The sequence below is a fragment of the Schistosoma mansoni genome, assembly GCF_000237925.1.
Source record: "Schistosoma mansoni, WGS project CABG00000000 data, supercontig 0239, strain Puerto Rico, whole genome shotgun sequence".
Lineage (NCBI taxonomy): Eukaryota > Metazoa > Platyhelminthes > Trematoda > Strigeidida > Schistosomatidae > Schistosoma > Schistosoma mansoni.
Genome location: NW_017386103.1, coordinates 215,923 through 238,450, shown reverse-complemented (window position 1 = coordinate 238,450; position 22,528 = coordinate 215,923). Strand labels below are relative to the sequence as shown.

At 32.2% G+C, this 22,528-nt stretch overlaps 1 protein-coding gene across 1 annotated transcript in view; it reads right to left on the bottom strand.

The window, feature by feature from the left end:
• Window positions 1-1,239: 1,239 nt before the first annotated feature.
• Window positions 1,240-22,528, bottom strand: part of Smp_051510 (pericentrin fragment, putative) — a gene marked incomplete at both ends in the record, with an annotated part of 43,443 nt that continues 22,154 nt past the window's right edge. Inside the window, 18 exons of the mRNA XM_018792625.1 lie at window positions 1,240-1,657; window positions 2,683-2,930; window positions 3,452-3,604; window positions 4,081-4,602; window positions 5,371-5,566; window positions 6,607-6,704; window positions 7,890-8,007; window positions 10,128-10,308; window positions 11,353-11,452; window positions 11,702-11,998; window positions 12,261-12,488; window positions 12,833-13,057; window positions 13,762-13,926; window positions 15,298-15,390; window positions 16,545-16,640; window positions 18,827-18,928; window positions 20,224-20,628; window positions 21,953-22,072. Of these exons, the coding sequence (XP_018644240.1) occupies window positions 1,240-1,657; window positions 2,683-2,930; window positions 3,452-3,604; window positions 4,081-4,602; window positions 5,371-5,566; window positions 6,607-6,704; window positions 7,890-8,007; window positions 10,128-10,308; window positions 11,353-11,452; window positions 11,702-11,998; window positions 12,261-12,488; window positions 12,833-13,057; window positions 13,762-13,926; window positions 15,298-15,390; window positions 16,545-16,640; window positions 18,827-18,928; window positions 20,224-20,628; window positions 21,953-22,072 (3,765 nt within the window). The remainder of the gene's footprint in view (window positions 1,658-2,682; window positions 2,931-3,451; window positions 3,605-4,080; window positions 4,603-5,370; window positions 5,567-6,606; window positions 6,705-7,889; window positions 8,008-10,127; window positions 10,309-11,352; window positions 11,453-11,701; window positions 11,999-12,260; window positions 12,489-12,832; window positions 13,058-13,761; window positions 13,927-15,297; window positions 15,391-16,544; window positions 16,641-18,826; window positions 18,929-20,223; window positions 20,629-21,952; window positions 22,073-22,528) is intronic.

Below are 22,528 nucleotides of genomic sequence, written 5' to 3'. Positions count from 1 at the left end.
ATTCAGTTAGTAGAAGGATCTAAAAATACTGACTTTATTATCTTTCACCTATTCATCAAAGTAAGATAAGCGTCTACAAATTGTTTTTGTAGAAATTTTTTTATTTTACTAACTACTACTTTTGTTCATCTATTTAACGATTATGCTACAATTCTATCTCGTATTTTCACAATGTTATCATTCTGATTTTTGTGGTAAATGCTTTTTACTCCAAGCATTACCAAAATGTTTGCGTACTATTAATGACCATGAAATAAAGGTAAGGTTGCTACAGATGGATAAAAGTATACTCCAGTTGTGGTGTGGTCTACTTATATCCATATAAGTAGTATATGGTGTGGGTCAGACATAGAATGTATTTTGGCAGAAGACCGATGAGGAAAGAACTGAAATGAAGCGCAATCGTTTGGAAAATGCATGAGTAATGGAATAAGAGAAGAAACAGTGAAGATTGAAACAATTGGTTGTTAATTTGCAAATTGACTGTTCATTGTTTGGTTATCAGAATTTACTGAGATAGTCTGTAATCTTTGCTTAAATACATTCGGTTGTCCCCAACCAGTGTTCTGTTCACTACACAGTATCCAGTTGTAAAAGCTTGTTACGATAATTAAGGTTTTTGTTAGAGGTAATCCAAAGGAAACCTTAAAACTGGATTTTGTGCTACTCGGCATTGATCAACAAGGCGTGCCTGTAATCTTGAGAGAGCTGATGTTTTCTGAAGGATCCGATCTCGTGTCACCCAGATTCACAGAGACACTTACTACTGATTTTTCCCGCGTACGACTGACCTCTTGTAGGACTGAGAGGTATTCACACTTGATTGATCATTAAGTAATGACTAATATTATGTATATTAAGTCCTTCCTTAATGCTGATCGAATTTTATTGATCAAGTTGCAATTTGGCCAATACTCCAAGTGAATTAACATTGCAAGCGCTACGTTACGATATTAAATGGTTATTTTATTGGTATTACATACTTGCATAAAAGCGATTATTAATTTACACCAACTATTGACCAAGTAAATGTGCTTAAAGTTGCTTACTAACTATAAAAGTGAATCATATATAACTCAATGTACTTAGACATAGTTTGATTTATTTACGGTGTGTAACAAATTCTCATATATAGTCATGCCTCTTCTTGCAATAGGCCAAATCACACTTTTTCTGTTTTAACAAGTAGCAGCTTTTTGTAGTTATGACAAAGAGCCAAAGATATACTAACACATTGTATTAACAAAAATTAACATACCGTCGATGTGAAGAACCGGTAGAGATTGTTTGATTTTCCAACAATGAACTGTAACCACTCGGTGAAGTTTGAATATGTGACAGTCTAGGAGTATGAACCGGATAATTTGATAAATATTGTTTTCCATTGAAAAGAGAAGAATTTTGAAGTGCAGATGAATATATATTGTTGGACTCCTCTGCATGTAATTCTTTCAAAGGTGTTCGTAAAGACCCGTTAGGAATTCGATTAGTTTGGTTACTACGATCTAAAGTGGAACTAAATGACCGGTGTTGGAATGGTGGTGCATAATATGAAGTTGGAGTATTTGTATGCATATATAAAATTTTATTATTAATAGGAGTTGATTCCATAGAAGGTATATCTAAACGTCGCCATTTATTCACCAAATGTTTCATTCTAAAAAGCGAATAAAATTGTCCAGGTAAATATATAGTATAAAAAATTTAAAGTTATTTTGGAACAGAATGCTAAATAAATTAGGAAACAGAAGATCAAACACCAGTATACTTGATCTTCATTATGGACACAGATCTATCTTAAAAATTCACGGTTATAAGTATGACTTCATGTCAAGAAATTCATTGAGTGATTGGTCTGCATTGTTTATGAAATTAAGACTCTTTATAGATGAGATTCTAGAGTTGGCCAAACTGGATGATACAGTTTTAAAGAACTCACATTAAAACAGACATACTTATGGTTTATACTTATTGAAAAAATAAATTTTACCATTTTGTATGTTTGTGCAAATTATAATTTTTCGATTATGTATTTGTCAGTGAGTGACTGTAGAAGAGCAAATGAACCCAGTACTTTTACTACAGAAGCAAAATCACCTGTTTTTTTTATCAACGAATTATGACACAACAACGTATGATACATTATTAATGGAAACATTAAACCAATAACCATAGTCTTACTAATTTATTTAGTGTAAGCTGTCGAATATCTATCAAAGTCTCAATAGATGTAAATATTGTTTATCAAATGATAGATAACCAACCACATACAGTTTCGTAACGAAGCCGATAGCTGACGAACTCAACCGATTCATTATCTATTTTTCAACTTAATATCAGTCAACGTCAACCATCGTAATTTAAATGCGAAAAATTCACTTACCTCTGAACATTTATTGACATTGTGACCGACGAGGATTAAGTTATCTGTCAAGAATATCAACAGTACATAACTACCAATATAAGTAACTCCCATAGGTGAATCGACAAGGTTGACTAAAAACAACCACATGTCTAATAACAACGCTGTCCTATAAGACAAGTGTTCATTCACTCTTAAGCAACCACATAGTATATTTGGCGTAAAACTCGAGTTCATTAATCACATATAAACAGCACCAAATTTATACGACGGATAAACAACATATTATTAACTAAATTAAATACAATACTTTAACTCACCTATGAATAACCTGGACAACACGACCTATAGTACGAAATCTTCGAAGTGGGCTTAAGTTCACCTGTGAAGACCTATCCTTAGAATCTGTTTGTGAGGTGACTCGAGATTCCGGACATCCAAGAATTGCAACTACTACATTTTCTGCATATTGGAAATTACCCAAAAGAAGAAGTAAATAATGTTTTTGGAATGATAGTGAACGACGATAGCTTTGAGCACGAAGAAAACGGACGTATAGGGAGAAATACTAAAAATTTGGTGGAAAATAAAAAATGAGATGCATTTTTGAATAGTGATTTATGTAGCAGCATGAGGCAAATTATACTGGTATAAATTATAAGGGAAATTTCATCTTACATTATCAAGAGCTGGTGAGAAAAAAAAACTGGGTGAACATGCTTAACCTCTAGACCAAAGAGCGGTTATTCAATGGTGTCAATGTCCCATAAAATGATAAAAAAGCAATTCAGTACTTCTAGATTTTCAACAGTGATCTGACTTAGATCGGTTCATGATCTCAATGAAAGTTAACAAAATGTTGATAATCGTAATTGAATCAGTTCTAACAGTCTAATATGAGTAGGAGAACTAATCGGTGGACGCAGTGTACTTATGTTGTACAAACCTAAAAGGAGATTTTGAATCTGTTAAACTACCGAAATGTTTCTAATATCACACAAGAAAAAAAACAAGTGTTTAAGACATGTATGCAAATGATAGTGGGATCAGTAAACTTATTACTATTATAGACAATATTCGAATACTTACTTGTTCCATAGACACAGTTTGATTAATATGAGCATTTGGTGAAGATGATATTACATTAGTTGTCATAATGGGAAAAGTTTGTACAGAGTTATGTATCTTATTTGAATTTAATACATTTACAGTTTTCACGTGACTGTTAGATGTGGACTGGAGCTGATAAGAAAAAAAAACATTTAATGTCATAAATTAACAGAAAAACTGTATCTGATGTACGGATATTTGTGTCAAATAAGTGAGCATACTACTTAAAAATTACCACGTACAAAATGTGCATAATGAATAATTTTAATAAGTACGATCCAATATGTACAGTAACAAAGTAACTTCGCAACACATAACCGACCAATCGAACTATACAAAAAGGATCTTCCACGCAAATAATTGAGCTAATCTTGGTATACAAGGAATTTACAGTTTACCTATAACGGATAAATTATGTGACATACATTCATCTATCATAATATATGCTATTGTTGACCATTACATATAACGTAACTTATTGTTCATGAAGTTGGAAGTAGTTTCATCAACTATCATTTTATATTACTTGTACAAAATGTTCACTACAACTAAACTCTATATTGAATAACGTCTCGAAACAATTTGTTTATTTTTAAAAAGAAACGTACCGAATTATTTAGGGTATCAGTGGATCGTCTGTTAGTTGCCTTATTAGATCTGCAAGATCCTTTATTGAGTATGTCACAGTTATTATTACCATTATTCAATGAGGATTCGTCGCGTTCAGCATCTATACGATAACCACCATCACGATTTAAAGAATTTATGATTCCAGATCCAATGAAAATATTCTCTTCAATGCTATCATCGTCTGATGAATGTGAATCAGAATTATGATCATCATTATCATCACCCTTTTGTAGATCATCATCATCACGTTCATCCACTCCAACGCGTGATAGTAAATCTACGCAAACATTTTTTAGTTTAGTAAACTTGGCACTTGTCAATGCTGATTGATCTCCATAAACAAGCGATTTTTTCTTTGCAGCTGACTGTTTTATCATGGAAGATTGTGATGTATTATTAATACTCGAAAGATTAAAAGTACCTGGCAGTACAGATGTCAAAGTAGGCATAAGACGAAGTTCTGCTTCGGCAATATTTAAGCGTAGACTATGAGCAGTGGCCTAATTAAAAATAGTAAAAAAGGAATAAAACAATTAAACCCTTGTTATAACTGGAGAATTTGCTTTATCGGCACTGTTGTAAGTGGGCAGATGATAACTGTTACATCCTGAGAGTCGTTGCTGTTGTGCACCTTGTTGAGTCTGCAATCATACTGCTTTTACTCGACAATCAAGAATCACTTCAATCCCATGGTCCTACTGCTAATACAGGGAAACGGTGACTACCACGATTCCTACGACACAGTGAGAACACAAAAGACTGGTGAAATGAATGTTTATTGACGCCCCCAAAACCTGACTCCAAACAAGTCCCGAAACCATTTATATACTAATTTTGTACATAAAATTCATAGTATTTCTTGGGGAGAATGTATGCCTTCACTGTAAAAACACACACAATAAACATAGTCCACTAAAATTATTACAGGTAAAAAAATTGTCTCATTGAACAAAGTTCACACTTATCACGTTGACCGAAATTCATAATGAATCGATACAAAAAGTATTGACCGAAATAATATCATCTTATTCCTTTATATCAACCTTTTTTAAATGTAACTCTTTACCGAGTAGAAGTTCATGTGCACATATTTTGACCATATTGTGTCTGACAGCTAGTAATGATATCCAGTTATTATATATGCCCATAAATTAAAATAATGAATGTTTGAACCATAGAATCGCTGGTTCTGATTATCACCAATCAAAAAATTATCTACTACAAAATATTGACAATCAAACATAACAAGAACATATAATTTATCCTACCTGTAATTCTTTGACTTGATTTTGTAATTTAATTGTATCACGCCTGGTAGACGCTAACTGAGTTGTAGCAAGATTTATCGCTTCATAGACACGTGGATTAAGATTTGATGAACAATCATTAGGTGCTTTATTTTCATTAGTTGTAGTCATATTTCCACCAATAGCATTATTATTATTATTTGGCGTTGGAGTAGTTCTGGCAAAGTAAAAACCGTGAGGGGGGAAACAAGTGAAAGGGGCAAAACTATATTTTTTTTCAAAATAAAAACGAAGAATTTATTCAAACAAAAAAAGCAATAAACAGTGTTTTCATTTGACCTTACGGGAAATGGACAATTCACCAAGTTGACATTAAAAATTAACCTTTGTCAGATAACCAATAAAACTAAGAAGCACTTAACACATGTTTTATTCTAACACTGAACTACTCAGTAGTGAGCATTCATGACCTCACTGGGGTTTGAAGAAAAGATATTCAAACATTCGAGTATTAGGTACTTCAAATTAAGGATGCTGAGTCAGTACCATAAAATGGTTTACACCTGTAACTCTAATCGATTCACCATTTCACGAAGAAAGAAAGGTCTTGGGTTCGATGTCAAGTGAATTCATGTATGTGCACTACTGAGGAGTCTCGCATTAGGATTTAACAGGTGTACATTGTTTACTGGTTTTCAATGGCGAACCATCTAAGGGCAGCCCATGATGTGAATTGCATTACTTGAAAATCTCTACAAACTTGTCATACTAATTAAAGTAGTATTTAGCCAAATGGTAGAACATTAAGATTTCAACTTATGTAACTGTTAACATAGTGATGGAAAATTTAAAATAATGTAAGGAATGGTAAATCCAATACTTTCTTTCTTCTCTTAAAAATCACGGTATTTATATTTTCATCTTCAAGAGAAATACAAACGCCATTATGAAAAATTAAATAATGTGTTATAAGGCTTGTTCAAGTGTCAGTTTTAAAATCTAACGGTGAAATCGATTATTATAAGGTCCATGAAGCTAACAACAGGATAGAAACGAAAACAAACTTTTTACTTCGTTAACACGGATGACTATACATTAAAAATAATAATAATAAGTCCATAGTACAGATAGAAATTTAGAGCTATCCGCTTTCAATAAATATACTGTATACCAAAATATCGTTTATGGTCGGACAATATTGAACAAGACAAAGCTAGAAACACGAAAATTGATAATGTAAAGAAACTTAATACTTACTGATAAGTGTTCTTCCTAATTTGGTCATATAATTGATCCAATTCAATTTTTAACGACTGAGCTCGATTCTTTTCATTTGTTAATGATATTTTTAATTCCTGAGAATGCACAATAAAAAATTGTTAAACAAACTAAAACAAGCTCTACATATGATTTTTGTATTGTATAATGTACAGACCAAACTATGTTTCCACAAAGTCACTTAAGATATAACTATTCATAATAATTTATACGATTTCCGGTTACATTTCAATCACCATGCTTAAATAACAAATCCGTATTTTCTACTAAAAATTATTTTAGAAACTAGGAGAAATAAATTCTTTTATTAATCATTTCAGTTTAATGGTTACACACACTTAGAGTATAAAACAGTGATTCAGTTCATCAAGAAACCATAATAAATAACGGATACAAATCCATTTTTTAAGTACATACATACAGTTATAAACTGATATAGTAATTCAATGATTTAATTGACTGATGTCTAACCATCAGATCGGACTTTCAAACTTCATTTTAAGTAATTCATTTTAGTTAGTTCATTAACATCATTAGTTCGAATATATTGGGCATAATTAAAAATTATCACTCAACTAATAAAACGATATATATAATCTTAAAATTAATTTCTAACTAATCATCTAACTATTGACAATATTTTGTTTTGTGCATATTATCAATTAGTTTCATTAATTTTCATATCATTTTTAAAAAAACCTAATGCCCTGGTACGGCCGAGAATAGGTAGGGCCCGCCCTCACTCGAAATGCTCTCACATGGCCACGCGTATACAGCCTCTGTCAGGGAAGTCCTACTCACTGCCTTCTCGCATCATTGCTGTTGTTTACGAAATTGAGAGGACGAAAAGCGAATGTCCGACGCTATAACAGGGTCGGTGGACACGGAAAGTCCACCTAGAGGGGGTCGGAAAATCCTGATTAAAACCAACGGGGTACATAGGCTCCAGTATCCTGAGGGAACAAATGGCGTTTGAATCAATCGCTGGTCAACAACTACCATGGGACTGCATCACCTTACGTTGCTTCACTGCCTTGTGGGTCAGATCTTTAGGTCGAAGGCTCCGGGAGTGGCCCCTTAAGAAAACCACCTGCTTCGGTCTAGACACCCGTGCAGTATCATAGCCCTCATACAATTAAATGGAATGATAATTTTTGTGTGGCGCATATATATCTAGTACCCCCTTGTACCAATATTTATGTGATCAAATAAATAATACATAAATATAGGTGAATAACTGATAGAAAAGTAAATAAATTTACTTGAATTAAATTATTTGATGATGATAATTCATTTTCAGCTTGAACCTTAGCTGATTGCAATGTTTCAAGTTCCGTACGAAATCTCTCTGTTTGTGTATTTTCTTCACATAATTGTAATCTGTAATTACAATAATTATATATATATATATATATATATATATATATATATATCGGAGTAAAATAATCAAAACAGTGTTTGAACCCGAAACCAGATGTGAAATACGGAGAAAATCTTAGTCCTTATTTATCCACTTTACTTATAGTGACGGTAAATAAAACATAATAATTATTTTTTTTGTTATTAGGATTCAATGAATAATAGACGATGATTCCAATGAAAAATAGAGGAGGACCTCCTTAAATCAGTGAAATAAACAATGTTATAAACATGGTCCAATAACAAACATTTGGATTAGTCACAACTTAAATACGTCCAAAATGTGTCCTTTGTAAATTTGAAAGGTCAATTAAGAAAGAGTAAGGAAATTTGTTCTTAGGTATAGAGGTTTGTTGTAAACAACATAGTTATAAAATAATTCATGGGAATGTAATCCATAATGGGAGAAATGTTATGTCGAATTAACTGATATAATAGTAGTAATAAAAGCAATTAAGTATTGGAAATATCATATGTAGTAGGTGAAACGTTGTCAAGCTAATAATAACGATGAAAAAGCCTATGCGAATTGAGAAGGATTAATGTGTAAATCAATAATGGGACAGAACGGAGATAAACAGAAAAGGTAACTGAGTATTTGACGGTTTAAAATATACAGTTTATGTATGAGGTGACCGAATAATGCGTCATATTAAGTAGAGAAACAAAAAATATCTTATTTGAATACATAAGTTCAGTTTTCGAAGTTGATCCCGGTTGCTTTAGCTGTTATGTAAAGAACTTGTAATTGTTTTCTTTACAAATTTATAAAGGATACGCTTTGGACGTATTTAAACTTCAACAGAATTATGAGTTCATTAAATCAATATATCCTTGAACTTGTAAACAAACAATACACAAAAATATTTAAGCCAACCAAAAAGTATCACAATTACAAATATTACATACATTCAAAAAAGTTAACCATTGTCCCAATGGTTCACAAAATGAAATTAACGCCAGAAGAAAAACAAAGTAACAATTATATGGGGGTGAGATTCAAACAAATCAAAAAGCCGTTACTGTGCAAAAACATAGACAGAAAAAAACAGACCACCTTAAAATTGCCTGTGGAAAAACAGGTTCAAGAAATAAACTAGTTATCAATATTCTACCACTGAAAAAAATTGTTTCGAGCTGAACAAAAGATAGTAAGGATAACAATCGCAGTAAGTAGAAACCGGGTAGTACTTTGATGATCAGTTGCTAGACTTCCAAGAAAAATACGGTGATAAGTTGATAATCAAAGAAAACTGCTGTCAAGCTGAATAACTTACAATCATACTGGAACAATGTATGTATTTTTTTTAATACGAACGTTCGTATTCTTTCCTCTCAACGTAAATCAGAAAAGAAAGGAAGGTTGGACAATTTTGACGAGTATTCAGTATAAAATATTTCACTAAAGACTTTGAAGAAAACACTAACCCTTCGACGTGTATCAATAATGGGGTCAGTAATCAATAGATAACTAAATAGTGATGTATTGTCGCCGAAGCCAGTAGGAAGCGTGTGGTGAGTAAAGATAGAAACGTAGTGATAGGGATTCAGATTACCATCAAAACAGAAATATTTGTGATACCAAAGTGAGCTCAGCAAAAATTATTTTGTAGTGCGACTAGGCTGTGTAACGACTTGATTTTCACAAATATTTTCAATATGCTATTATTATTGCTAGTATTTTATGGGTCGTACTATAAGAGTTACCGGTAAGAAAACGTTATCCATAAATCCACAAATACTTTGGTTTTCTGTACATAAGCTAACCTAGAAGTAAAGCTTCTGTTCTCAATTAAGAACTTTTCTATACCGTTTGAGGCACAAATGTAGGGGAATTCCGGAGATTTAGGAAGCGGCTAGGAGATCATTATTAAGTGTTGGAGCAACAGAAGTATCAGTATTCAAATAATTTAGTGAGAAAATAATACAAACCCATTCAGATAATGACTTTTGGGAAAAAATAGATATGCATATAATATGTAACTGATTAACAAGGGAAAGGATAATTAACTAAAATGCAGTTAAACACATTCGTAAATGGTTATATTCTATAAATAATAATGTCATGTAATAAACCTAACCTTAACTGTTCAACATCAGTTCGTTGACGCTGAACTTCATCTTCCTTCAATTGTAATTCATTCTGTGTATGAACAAGATCAACTTGTAAATCATGCAATTGACCTTGCACTTCATTAGTTCGATTATTAGCATGGTTCAGTTCTTCCGATAATGAACTTACAACTTTAGTCAAACGATTCACTGTAGTTGTAAACAAAGAGAGTAAAAAGACATATGGTTTAATATTTTAAAACTGTGAAAATAATTATTACAAATAATGTGGACATATAAAATTAAAAAGAGCTGTAACAACAAAATGTAATTACATGTTATCACACAAATTATTATTCGCAAAAATTTAACACCAGTTGTGTAAACAATCAGAATCAGTGAAGGTTAAATGGTTTCTTTCGTCTGAGTTTGAGACACACCTAGGAAAAGTGAAGCCATTACCCTACTAATGATCGAAGCTAGTATCTTCAGGTTTTGTGGTAAACATGTTGCTCATCGATCACTTAATCGGAAGGTAGATATTCACATTTCCGATATGAGTTAATTATCGATAGTGTGACAACTAGTCAAGCATAAGTAACAGAATCAGACATATATCATCACCGGTCAAAGTTGCTAAATCGTATCAGAACACCGAGACAAACTCATCACAATGATTACCAAAGTAGCATAAGTAGTAGTAATGATAGTAAAAAAAAACTAGAAGGGATACAAAATATGATTCCAGATAAATAAATGAGTTCGCAGAACAAAAGATATAAAAAAAATTTTGAAACTAATATGTTAGACACAAATACTCATGACATTGGCCAGTATTCAGTGATCGATTAATGTAACTATCTTGGACTTATATGACGCAAGTTGCTGCCTGAATAGCTTGATGGCAACCTTTTAGACTATGAAACTGGGTGCCCTGGGTTTGAATCCACTGGAGTACTAATTTCCAAAAATATGTAAAGAATCCCAACTAGCACGAAACCTAGTGTTAAAGAATTCATGTGGACTATCTTACACTACCTAGAAACCTTACAAACATTCTGTAATAAATTCAAACTAATAACAATGAAATATTTCATGAATTTTTCTAAAAAAGATCTCATTAAAAGGGATACACCTATTTCAATAAATAAGTAGATTTTATTAGACGTTTAACAACACCTATATTTCGACTTCAACGTTTAACCACATGAATAACAAATATACAACTCTTCGAATAAAAAATAAGCTACTTACTTTCCCCTACTAAGGCATCAGAACGATTAACATGAGTTTTCAATTCAGATTTAAATGAAGCTTCTTCTACATGAAGAACATCAATAAGACATTTACGAAACTATAAGGAAAACAACAACAAATGAATAAATTAGTCGATTATCAAACATCATTATTTTCTCGAAAAAACAAAATAAACCCAACTGTATCTGTTCGAGGGTTGCTGCACGTTAGAAGCCCGGATAAAAGAGGGAAGGTTGAGTACAGAGTCAACAATGCCATCCTGTAGAAAACATTACTAAAAAAAACGCTAAGTGTAGAAAAACACAATTTAAATAAAAACTAATAATAATGACAGAAAGAGAAATACCTCATCTTCACGACGCATAAAAGCTGATACTCGTTCTGTCAAATGTTGTATAATTTGGCACAAAATATTCTCTGTGGGTAACTGCAGTGCTAGATTGGGAACTGATGATGTCCTACTTCTAAGTATATCACAAGTTTGATTAATCGATGAAGTGATTACTGAAATCCATAGTTTTTCATCGGTATCCAAAGCTTTAGTTAATGAAACTAAAAGTCGATTCATAAACATTCTCATTGTTTCTTCGCTATCTTCAAGCTTATACTGGTCTTCATTAATCCATGGATTGTTATGAATAATCTATAATTAAAAGTTGAAATGATAATTTATGAAAATAATACACAAAAAGAATATTATTTAAACAAAAAGATTTCAATAGTTGAATTCATGATTCGATGTAAGCTAGACCACCATTGAAAACCTGGAAGCCCTGGACGGCCGTTTCGTCCTAGTATGGGCCGTCCAGGGCTTATATCGACCCATGAATCCAACCATCAAAATTACTACAAACTCCACAAACCCCCATTCGGATAAAAAAAATATATATCGAAAATGTTTATACCTTGGCCACTTCATTAACTGCTTCTTTCAAATCACCATAGGAATTACGAATTTCAATAATCCAAGGGGCACATTCATTACATTCTACCTTTATAGTAGTTTCTTCATTATCATTTGTTTTATTAATCAAAATGCTTCCTGGTCGATCACAAATAGACTGACGAGCAGTTGCAATTGCAGTCGCAGTTGCAAGTCGAACACTCTCTTCTCTTAAACGATTAGATAAATTCTAAATTAAAAGAAATATAGCATAGTGTTACATAACATAACATATTAAACAGTATTATTATAAAAAGGAGAATAAGCATAGGACATGACATTCTTAACTTCAGGAGGCCCGGTTAAACAAGCATAGAGTAGAACTGATCATATGTACATATTGCAGATCTGACCAAAATAAGGTGTGTATCGAATGAATTAACAATTGGAAAGTTAGGACTTTTAGGGAAAATAAATTCATAGAATAACGTAGAGTGAATGTATTACGAAAAACTATTATAACTGGACTACCTCAGAAAAATTAAAACTTTGCATGCATCAAATTATTAAAAATATAATATAATCAACTATTACATTGAGCTCAGATGAGACAGCTCCTGAAAGCGTATCATTCTCCGAGGATAAAAATGTTGAATTAGGTGATTCTTCTTCCTTAGGAGTAGATGTTGCCCATATTTGATGAATATGTTCTTGTTCAATGTTAGGATGAAAATTTTTACGATCATATAGAATATTTAAATTTACATTTTTACTCGGATCAGAATATACAGAAGGTTGACTTTCAAGTGAAATAGGGATCTATTAAAATTAAGAAAAAATGTTAACAATCGTAAGCGTTGCTATAAAGTAAAACATTTAATATCTTAGAGAATAGGGTGTGAAAGATAGAATATCTAGACATAAAAATACTTCCAAAAAATGGAGTATTCGTTTAATGAAGTAACTTTTAAAACAATTTAATAGCTAACGCAAAAGTTTTTTTTATTACTTCAAACATTGCGCTATACACCTAGCTATTGAGTTCTGATAGCGTTTGAAGCGAACAGTACTAGGTTCGAGTCCCGGAGTGGACACCAACTCGGATGCAGGTGCATTCACCTAACGGTTTTCAAATAAGTCGAAATGCACTTCCTGAATTCTACTACTACCCAACATCCATGTTTGCTAATAAAGAACAGCTAAGGTCTATTTGACAACAAAACTATGGTACTATACCTATGAATCATTTTTGAAAAGTGCATTCATGAATGATAATAAAACCGAATTGCCATTTTATTTAACGAACTATTTCATATTTGTGTAATGAATCGTAGAGTTTAAAAGAACTTTATTCAAATAAAGTATTGAGTGAAATAACCACACATTTTTGTGAACAAAAAGTAGTTAAGGAATAGTTATTAAAAGTTAACACGACAAGCAGCGATTTTCAAAATAGGCAAATAGTATACTGAAAATACTATTATCATTGACATTTTGAGAAATTGAGGAAAAACGCAACTTACATCATCTGTTTGAACTATTTTTGTCGAAAAAAGTGACCGTGAATTCATCAAATCCGTTTGGACAAATGCAGAAGACATTAATTTATCACGGTCAATATATTTTACTTGAGTTTTCAGTTCTTCAATTTCCAATTCTAATTGAGTGACTTTTATTTCTAAGGATTTCTTTAAAATAAAAGAGGAAAGGAATTATTTCTTTTGAATGAAATATCGAAAAAAGGTAAATGAAAAAAAAACACATACACGATTAACAAGAAATTATGATGAACACAAGTGAAGTAACCAATTAGAGGCAATGCAGTTATTGTGTTCCCAAAAGTTATTACTAAAAAAATATAAGTAAGACATTATCGACACGAACACCATAGTAATAGTAAACAATTAGGAGCATGAGGTAACATACAAAAAAAGAAAATGCCAACAGGGAAGTCCTACTCACTGCCTTCTCGTGGCGGGGGTGTTGTTCACAAAAGTGAGAGGACGAAAAGCGAATGTCCGGAGCTTTAACCGGGTTGGTGCACAAGGAAAGTTCATCCAGGGGAGTTGGAAAACCCTGATTCCAAACAAATGGTACACATAGGCTCCAGTATCCTGAGAAAACAAATGGAGTATGAAACAATTGTTGATCACCGACTACCATGGGACTGCATTTCCTCGCGATGCTCCACTGCTTTGTGAATCAGATCTTTAGGTCAAAGGCTCCGGGTGTGTCCCCTTAAGAAAACCACCTGCTTCAGTCTGGGCACCTGGGCAGTATCACAGCCCTCAAGCAAATCGAATGAGATTTGTATGGCGCATATGTATCTGGTGCTTCCTTGTACCAATATTTATGTGTTTAAATAAAAAAAATAAAATAAACTAACTAGCCTCACTCATCTTAAATTAAGAGTACAAATTATGATAGTTATAACATTTTATTGATAGGATTAAACCTAAGCTTGTAAATTGAAAATTAATCTAGGTGTCAGTTGGTCTATTTAACAAAGATGTTATCGCGTGTTATTAGTTGCCTGTATGAAGGGAGTAAAGAAAAACGTTGAATCACAAGGTAAATATTATTTAGTCATTTATTCTTCAATGAATTTATAGAAGTAATAATCCCTCAGAGAGCATCTGAGTGTTACTCAAACAGGTGTCGATAAATGTTTTAAGGTAGCTTACCACTTTTCGAACATAAATATTCTTCTACCGACAATATATATATATATATATATATATATACCTTGAGATAATTATTGTTCTAATTTTCTAGACTGACTAATTTAGGAAAAGTGACTGGTATCACCAAAAAAGCGTGTTCACTAACAATGATTGCGATTGTAACAATTGAATTCATGAGTCGATTAGAGCTGGACTTTTATTAAAAACCTGGGAATACTGGAGGGCCGTCTCATTCTAGTATGGGACTCCTCGGTAGTGCGCATCCACGACCCTGTACGCGGGAACCCAATTCAGCTCAATATGCTAATAATCATTAATTCACAAGTAAACACTTGATGACAGAAAATCAACAACAACAAAAAACAAACCACTTACTTTATCTTCACTCAGAAGGAATAGGTCTTCATCTCGTTCTAAAATAACATCTTTACGTTCTAATAGTTGCTTACTAAGACTTTTACATTTATTCTACGGTGAAAAAAAAGTATTTAGAGAGAAAAAAATTATTATCAATTATCATGATAAACTGTATAAGTTCCTATCATGACAGCACAAATAAATGTGATAGATTACAAATAATTCTTGACAAAATTGACAAGCAAATAAGTATTTTCAAATCAGTCGCACAATTTTTCCCACGTAACATCCTTAGATGATAATAGTTTGCTAATTAAAAACCTAATCATAAACTAAGGTATATAAACACATTTTGATAAGCATTAAAACTTTATTGCTAAATATATGATATACCACTTTTTGAAAAAGTATACAGTGTAGGAGTTTCGAACCCCGTCTCACTAGTTTTTTATTTTGGTTAAATGAATCACAAATGAAAAAGAAACACTACATATGCCATAATTAATTTGTTATCGTAAAACGTTGCTCGTGTTTAAACAATTTAAACATTAAAAATAAATCAGTAACAAATGGAAGCATAGAGTATTTCGAATTTTAAGCAATCTACCGATAGCATGAGGGCTAGTAATATTATTCGACAGAACTCTATGATTTGATAAATCCGGCAAAGATTCTCAGTTTTTTTCATCTATCCAGTCAATTTAATTGTAGTTGAATATATAGTATAAATAGTAAATGATTTGTGTCAATGTATTAAATGAGAAAACAATTAAAGAATACATTAGATATTTGTACATAATCAGTTTAAGTTCAGAAATACATTAATGTTGACGTGAATGGCAACATACATCAACATATAAACCTAACAAATTGGATCAAATTGTCATACATGAAATGTTTGAATAAAAGCAACGCAAACGTCTTGTTATGATTGTTAGCGGGACATAGATTGGATTAAAGCATGTTTCATGCATGATAGTGTTGCTGGGCGCTGATTGGCTAATTCTAAACCGATCAGCCCGAGCAAATTATTGGAGAAAAATCTAGAAGCTCCTTATGTATATACTATAAATATATGAACGTTATTCAAACTAGTGATTACTGTTCACTTAACATTATTATTTTGAATACAATTTCATTCCTGTTCAACGTGTTCTGATTTTGGGGTCTTGTTGAGTGTCATCGTATAAGAATACTAAGCAATAGGAATAGCTGGGTCGTTTATATAGCAAAAATACAATTATAACAATGATATTATTTATTACCTCTGTTTCAAGCAGCTGTTCTGTTACTCGGGTAAGATCATTTTGACGTTCTACTAACATTTCGTGTACAGCATCATAATCATGTTGTAGTTCAATCTGGAAGGAAAAAAAGTTAGTATAGCAAGATCATGTAGAAATGAGTGTTAAACAACAATTAAACAAATGTCAAAATCAATAAATATGAAACTTAATATTGTTCAATGAATTACTTTGATTAAACAATGAGGTAAATAAAAATATAATCATAAGTTTTGGAGATGTTCGGACGATTGAGTTGAGATAATTATACACAAATTAATCCACCTATGCACAAAACTATTATAAGTTGTTGATAAAGATTGTGTTATCAGTTTCGAAATCAGTAAGATATTTGCAAATGATGTTACTACTATTAGTGGATGACATTCAGTAATACCTATTGAAAACTAAAAACATGAAAGTCATAGAAAGGATTTGATATCAACCTGCAGTTACAATACGTGTACATGATAAGAATATTAAAATGACTATTAAGAATAAAAAATAATTTAGTATCTCAAGTTAAATTATATCTTATATAACAAACAAAGTTACAATAGAAAGATGTGAACTAGGAAAAAGTATCGGCTATCGATTTAGGCACTGTTTATTGTATCAGATATAAACCAAATTTGAATGCTGTAACCTACAAGTATTGTAAACATAAACCTGAGAAGTGAAAGTAAATGTGCTTACAAAATAGCAGATTTATTAAAGTTATTGATATAATGAATACAATGCCCTGGTACAACTGAGTGTAGGGAGAGTACGCTCTACCCCCTCCAACGCTCTCACATGGCCACGCGTATACAGCGGCTGTAAGGGAAGTCCTACTTACTGACTTCTCGTGACATTACTGTTGTTTACGAAATGGAGAGGACGAAAAGCGAATGTCCGGCGCTTTAACCAGGTTGGTGGACACGGAAAGTCCACCTAGGGAAGTTGGAAAACCCTTATTCCAAACCAATGGTGTATATGGGCCTCAGTATCCTGAGGGAACAAATGACGTATGAACCAATCGTCGGTCATCGACTACCATGGGATTGCATCTCCTCACGATACTCCACAGTCTTGTGGATCAGATCTTCAGGTCGAAGGTTCCGGGTGCAACCCCCTAAGAAAACTATCTGTTTCAGTTTGGGCACCTGGGTAGTATCACAGCCCTCACACAAATCAAATGAGATTTGTGCGGGGCATACATATTTGGTTCCCCTTTGTACCAATATTTATGTGTTTAAGTAAATAAATACAATGTGTTTACTGTGAAACAACTTATAAGTAGAATTTTTTCAGAATAAAATATTTTCAAGTAATACACTGGAAATGTACACACATCACATATATACAGTGAAGTCACAAGAAAAAAACTAAATTTGTCAAATCACATATTAAGACAAAAAATTAGTTATAAAATACAAGGAAATTACAAAACACAAAACAGTGTGATCAGAAAGGCAGATGATTTTATAGCATTACATAATATCGGCCACGGTGACAAATGGCAAAATGGATATGCTAATCTATAAGGATTATTTTAAAAGAATTTTATTCTACACATAAGATTGCTTAAGTTTACAGTAAAAGCCATATAAAATATTTTATAATCTTTAGTGAGAAGCAATTTGTTTCTCAACTAGAGACATAGCATTACATGATGGTAGTGTACTTCACAAATTACAAATGGAAAAAAATAATGAAGAAAAACAACAACCAGAAAAATACAACCTGAGGCAAGTTAGTAAAGTGAGAGAAATAAGGACTACGATAAAAATGTATTCGCTGAATGATCACTTAAAAGTCGTCAGTGTTAATCGAATCTAGTCCTTAAGTTTGAAATGTGTCAATGGTATAATTAATACGAATTTGTTTGGAAGTCCAGTGATAACAGGCAATTTACAGTAAAGCTGTAACCAAGTTTCCATGTTAGCTGGGGCTCATTAGTAAGGCTGTAGATAAGACTTGCATCAACTTTATTAAACACAAAGATACAATCATTCACAACTAAAATAATTGATTTCTACATAACCAAGTCTGGTCTTGAATGAAAGTCTTACTAAGAATAAATGACCTTATTGTTGAGCAACTTACATCCCACTGCATTTTCAGCTTGTATGTGTCAGAAATCGCGTATGTACGTATGTTAAAAGTCAGAACATAGAACATTTTTCATTGTAGTATAATTTTGTAACTTGGCTTTGTAAGACGGCATAAAGGAACGTTTATTATGAGTTAAATAGACAGATCTACGAGTATATGTAACTTACTTGGTATTTCGTAAGACCGCTAATTTCATTACGTAGTGTTTTAATAAGAACTTCTGAATCCATAAGTTGTTCAATTAACGTTGAAACCTCGGATAATGGAACCTATAATTGTGTTGAAAGAAAGAAATAAAATAAAATCATTGAACAATCCCACTACTCTAAATATTATAAACATAAAAATAAAACCAAACTGATGGCAGACACTTACTCACATACATAACAAACAACCGATACATGAATGATACTATCGAAGTCGACAACAACAAGTGAATATTATTCAGCTTGTAAAGTCAGTAGGATATGATTTATATTTCAAAAATGCACATACAGAAACTATAATTAATAATAATTATTATGATAATTATAAGCAAAGATGGATAGTTGCTAGCAGTGGAATCCAGGACACGCGTTTCGTCCTATTTGGGACTCTTCAGATGGAAGTACCTGCATCTCAAAGTTGATATTCACTCTGTGACTCGAATCCAGTACTTTTCGCTCTAAACGCTATCACGTTATCCACTCAGCTACTGAGTCCATCTTTGCTTATAATGCTTGTGCGTTAAGGCTATATCGAGGCAATACGCACAGTATGCACATATGCCAATAAGAGACCAATCAATTGATGTCCTAAACATCAATGAGAAGATTCAAACAAACAATACCAAGTGAATTTATTATGATAATTATTATAGCTTTATTCAGTGTTACTTGCTCAATAATACTATATCAAATTCCCAGTATAACAAAAAAAGAGGACAATGATGCCTCCGTACTAACACATACAAAAATCCTGAACGCAAATGAATACGGTTTATCTGAAGTTTGAACCCAACGAGGTGCAACGGTAAGGCTCTAAGCAGGTTCAAAGTATTCTTGATTACTCTGAACTCGGTGTATGTTTGATAATTGATTACTACTATCATAAAACAGCTATACTAATCCACTAAAAGGAAAGACAACAACATTGAAGAAAAGAATATTCACAGTGAACTAAATTTAGTGAATTAATCAGCTGCACAGCTATGAAACAAAAAGTGGTTGCAACATAAAAACGGAGTTGAAGTAAATAACTTTACGTTAGTAACCACGGAAACTAACACGTGATAAGCAGAGATGGATAGTGGCTAGCAGTGGAATCCAGGACACGCGTTTCGTCCTATTTGGGACTCGTCAGCTGGATGAACCTGCATCTCAGAGTTGATGTTCACTCTGGGACTCGAACAAACAAACAACACTAAGTGAATTTAACACGTGATAATTTGTAGCCAAAGTTGACATATAGAATTTACGGGCCATGATTTGTATGAATGTGTATCACTGATAATACAAATTAAGACTACAATATATATGCAGCTATATACAAAATATACAATTATATGGTAGGTATAGATATTTACCACAGCTCCTGGATTTTCAACATCATCGTTGGAGATAGCACATACAGTTTGAGGATCAGAGTCAACGGAATCAGTTTTACAACAAGCGTTCTCTGACACACATAAACTTGGAGTAGTATCCAGATGTTCTGATGAAAGCATTATCTCTGGAATTTCATTTTCTAATTCATCATCTTTATCAGAAATAGGAGATCCCATCAAAGTTTGCAGATTTTCATCTTCAGGGGAAGAACATTTCTCATGTCCCATTAAAATTAAATCTTGAATAATTGGTGATTTTGCAGTTGGTGGACTTATTGATTCGATACTCTCTAAGTCTAAAAGACCTTGAGACATTTCTACACCAGTATCTTCATTATTTGAAGAGAACGATGGTGAGAACAAAGCCGGTAGAGAATGATGATGCTAAAGTGAATTACAGAAATGGAAATGAAACAAATTTTTCACTTGATGCATTATAATAATAATAACAAACGTATTATTCAAGTCTGCACCGAATATTTGATTACAATATAGAATTTCGAAAACAAAACTATGAAGTATCGCAGTGAATTACTCTTGAATGACGATTTTTCATCTTATCTATGTTTTATATTAATGGATCCTAATTTAATTCCCGTTTGTTAATCTTCAGGATATACATAGAGACGAAAATATCTACTAATTGATGTTGTAGTTTCAGTGTAGAACTTGACAATAAGTTGTTAACCTTTTATGTAAAGGTATGTGTGATTACCTTATGTGGTTAACGTAATTAATACGTTAAAAAAAAGTATAAAAATAGGAACATTTTGTACAGCCGGTAAAATATTTGACGCAAAAGTTTGATCAAACTTTTTCTAAATAATTCGACTACAACACAACACATAAACATAATTATCACCATGAATATTATTGGCTGTTTGATTGTGGAAAATATGAAGGAATATTACTATAAAATGACTTTTATAACACTGTTAAATTGAGGGAGAGTAATTGACAGAGATTGGGACTTCTACGGAAAATCATTAAGTATATTTTTGTTGTGTAACTATTATATCATTGGATAATGGTGTTTACTTCATCGCTTTTACTATAAACTTTCACTACATCCATAATCCGTTTCTGCATGCTTTACTCTGTCTAAATTATCAATGATTAATTATAGACCTCTTGCTCAGTTTTACAGGACATATGATTTAGTTGTATACAATTTATAATTTCTTATTTGTGATGCGTCGTGGTCATGTAAATGATTTAAATAGTTCTATGGGTACTGATTCAAGAAGAAGAAAATCAGTTATAAAAGTTGAATATGATTACTATTTTCGTATTTTGACTAGCTAATAGGAGGGCAGACTAATAAGAATTATAATTCCTGTTCATCGTTCATGGTCATTAGTGTGGTTGGTCAAGAGATGATTAGTCTGATAGATATGAAGTGAAAGTGTCTTAAGTCGACCTTATTCGTAACTGCTCCTAATTATTGTGGAAACGGAATTTTTCAGTCCACACAGCACACACGAAATAGGTTGAGAACTGACTTTTTTTCTACTTGTATGTACTTAAACATATTTTGCATAAAATACATGTGCGTTTCTTGTATTTTCTTCAAATAAATAATTTGCATGATCTGTGTGAGTAATATTAAAATATCAGTGATATTCTTATCAATAAGTCCTACGTCAACCGTGTAATCTTGACATGTTTTATGAGCATCATATAGTCAATTTAAAAATTGAAAACTCACCATTCTATGAATAGACGATGACATATGATGAGTTAGTGAAGTTTTTAACTTGATATCATTAGATAGATTTTGACAAAACACCATAGTTTGTATACCTTTATCTTGTTTATGTTGCATAAACTAGAGTAAAAGTGAAATGTAGGAGAGAAAACAAATAATAATACATCAAATTTATAAAAGGAACTATGTGTATCAGTTAATTCCAAATTAATCTTTGAACGTAAATTAGTACCAACAACTCTATAATTTATTGTGATGGATTAGTGGACATTATTGAGTTTTATAGTTAACATAGATTGATGGATTATAAGTAAACAACCTATAAAAACCACAAAGTATAGGACAGTTATTTTGTTCTGTCTCCTTAAAAGACTCCTTAAAAGTCTGCATCTAAAACCATAAGTTAGTATATATACAAATAAACATCTATTGGATTATAAGACAGTACATAAAAATAAAACATGGAGGTCCTGACTATTGAGGTCAATGAGGTATTCGATAGTTTGAAAACTAATATTGATAAACCATCTCCAGAACAAAATGGAGTTGATCACAGTAGTATTTCCGAATAACAAA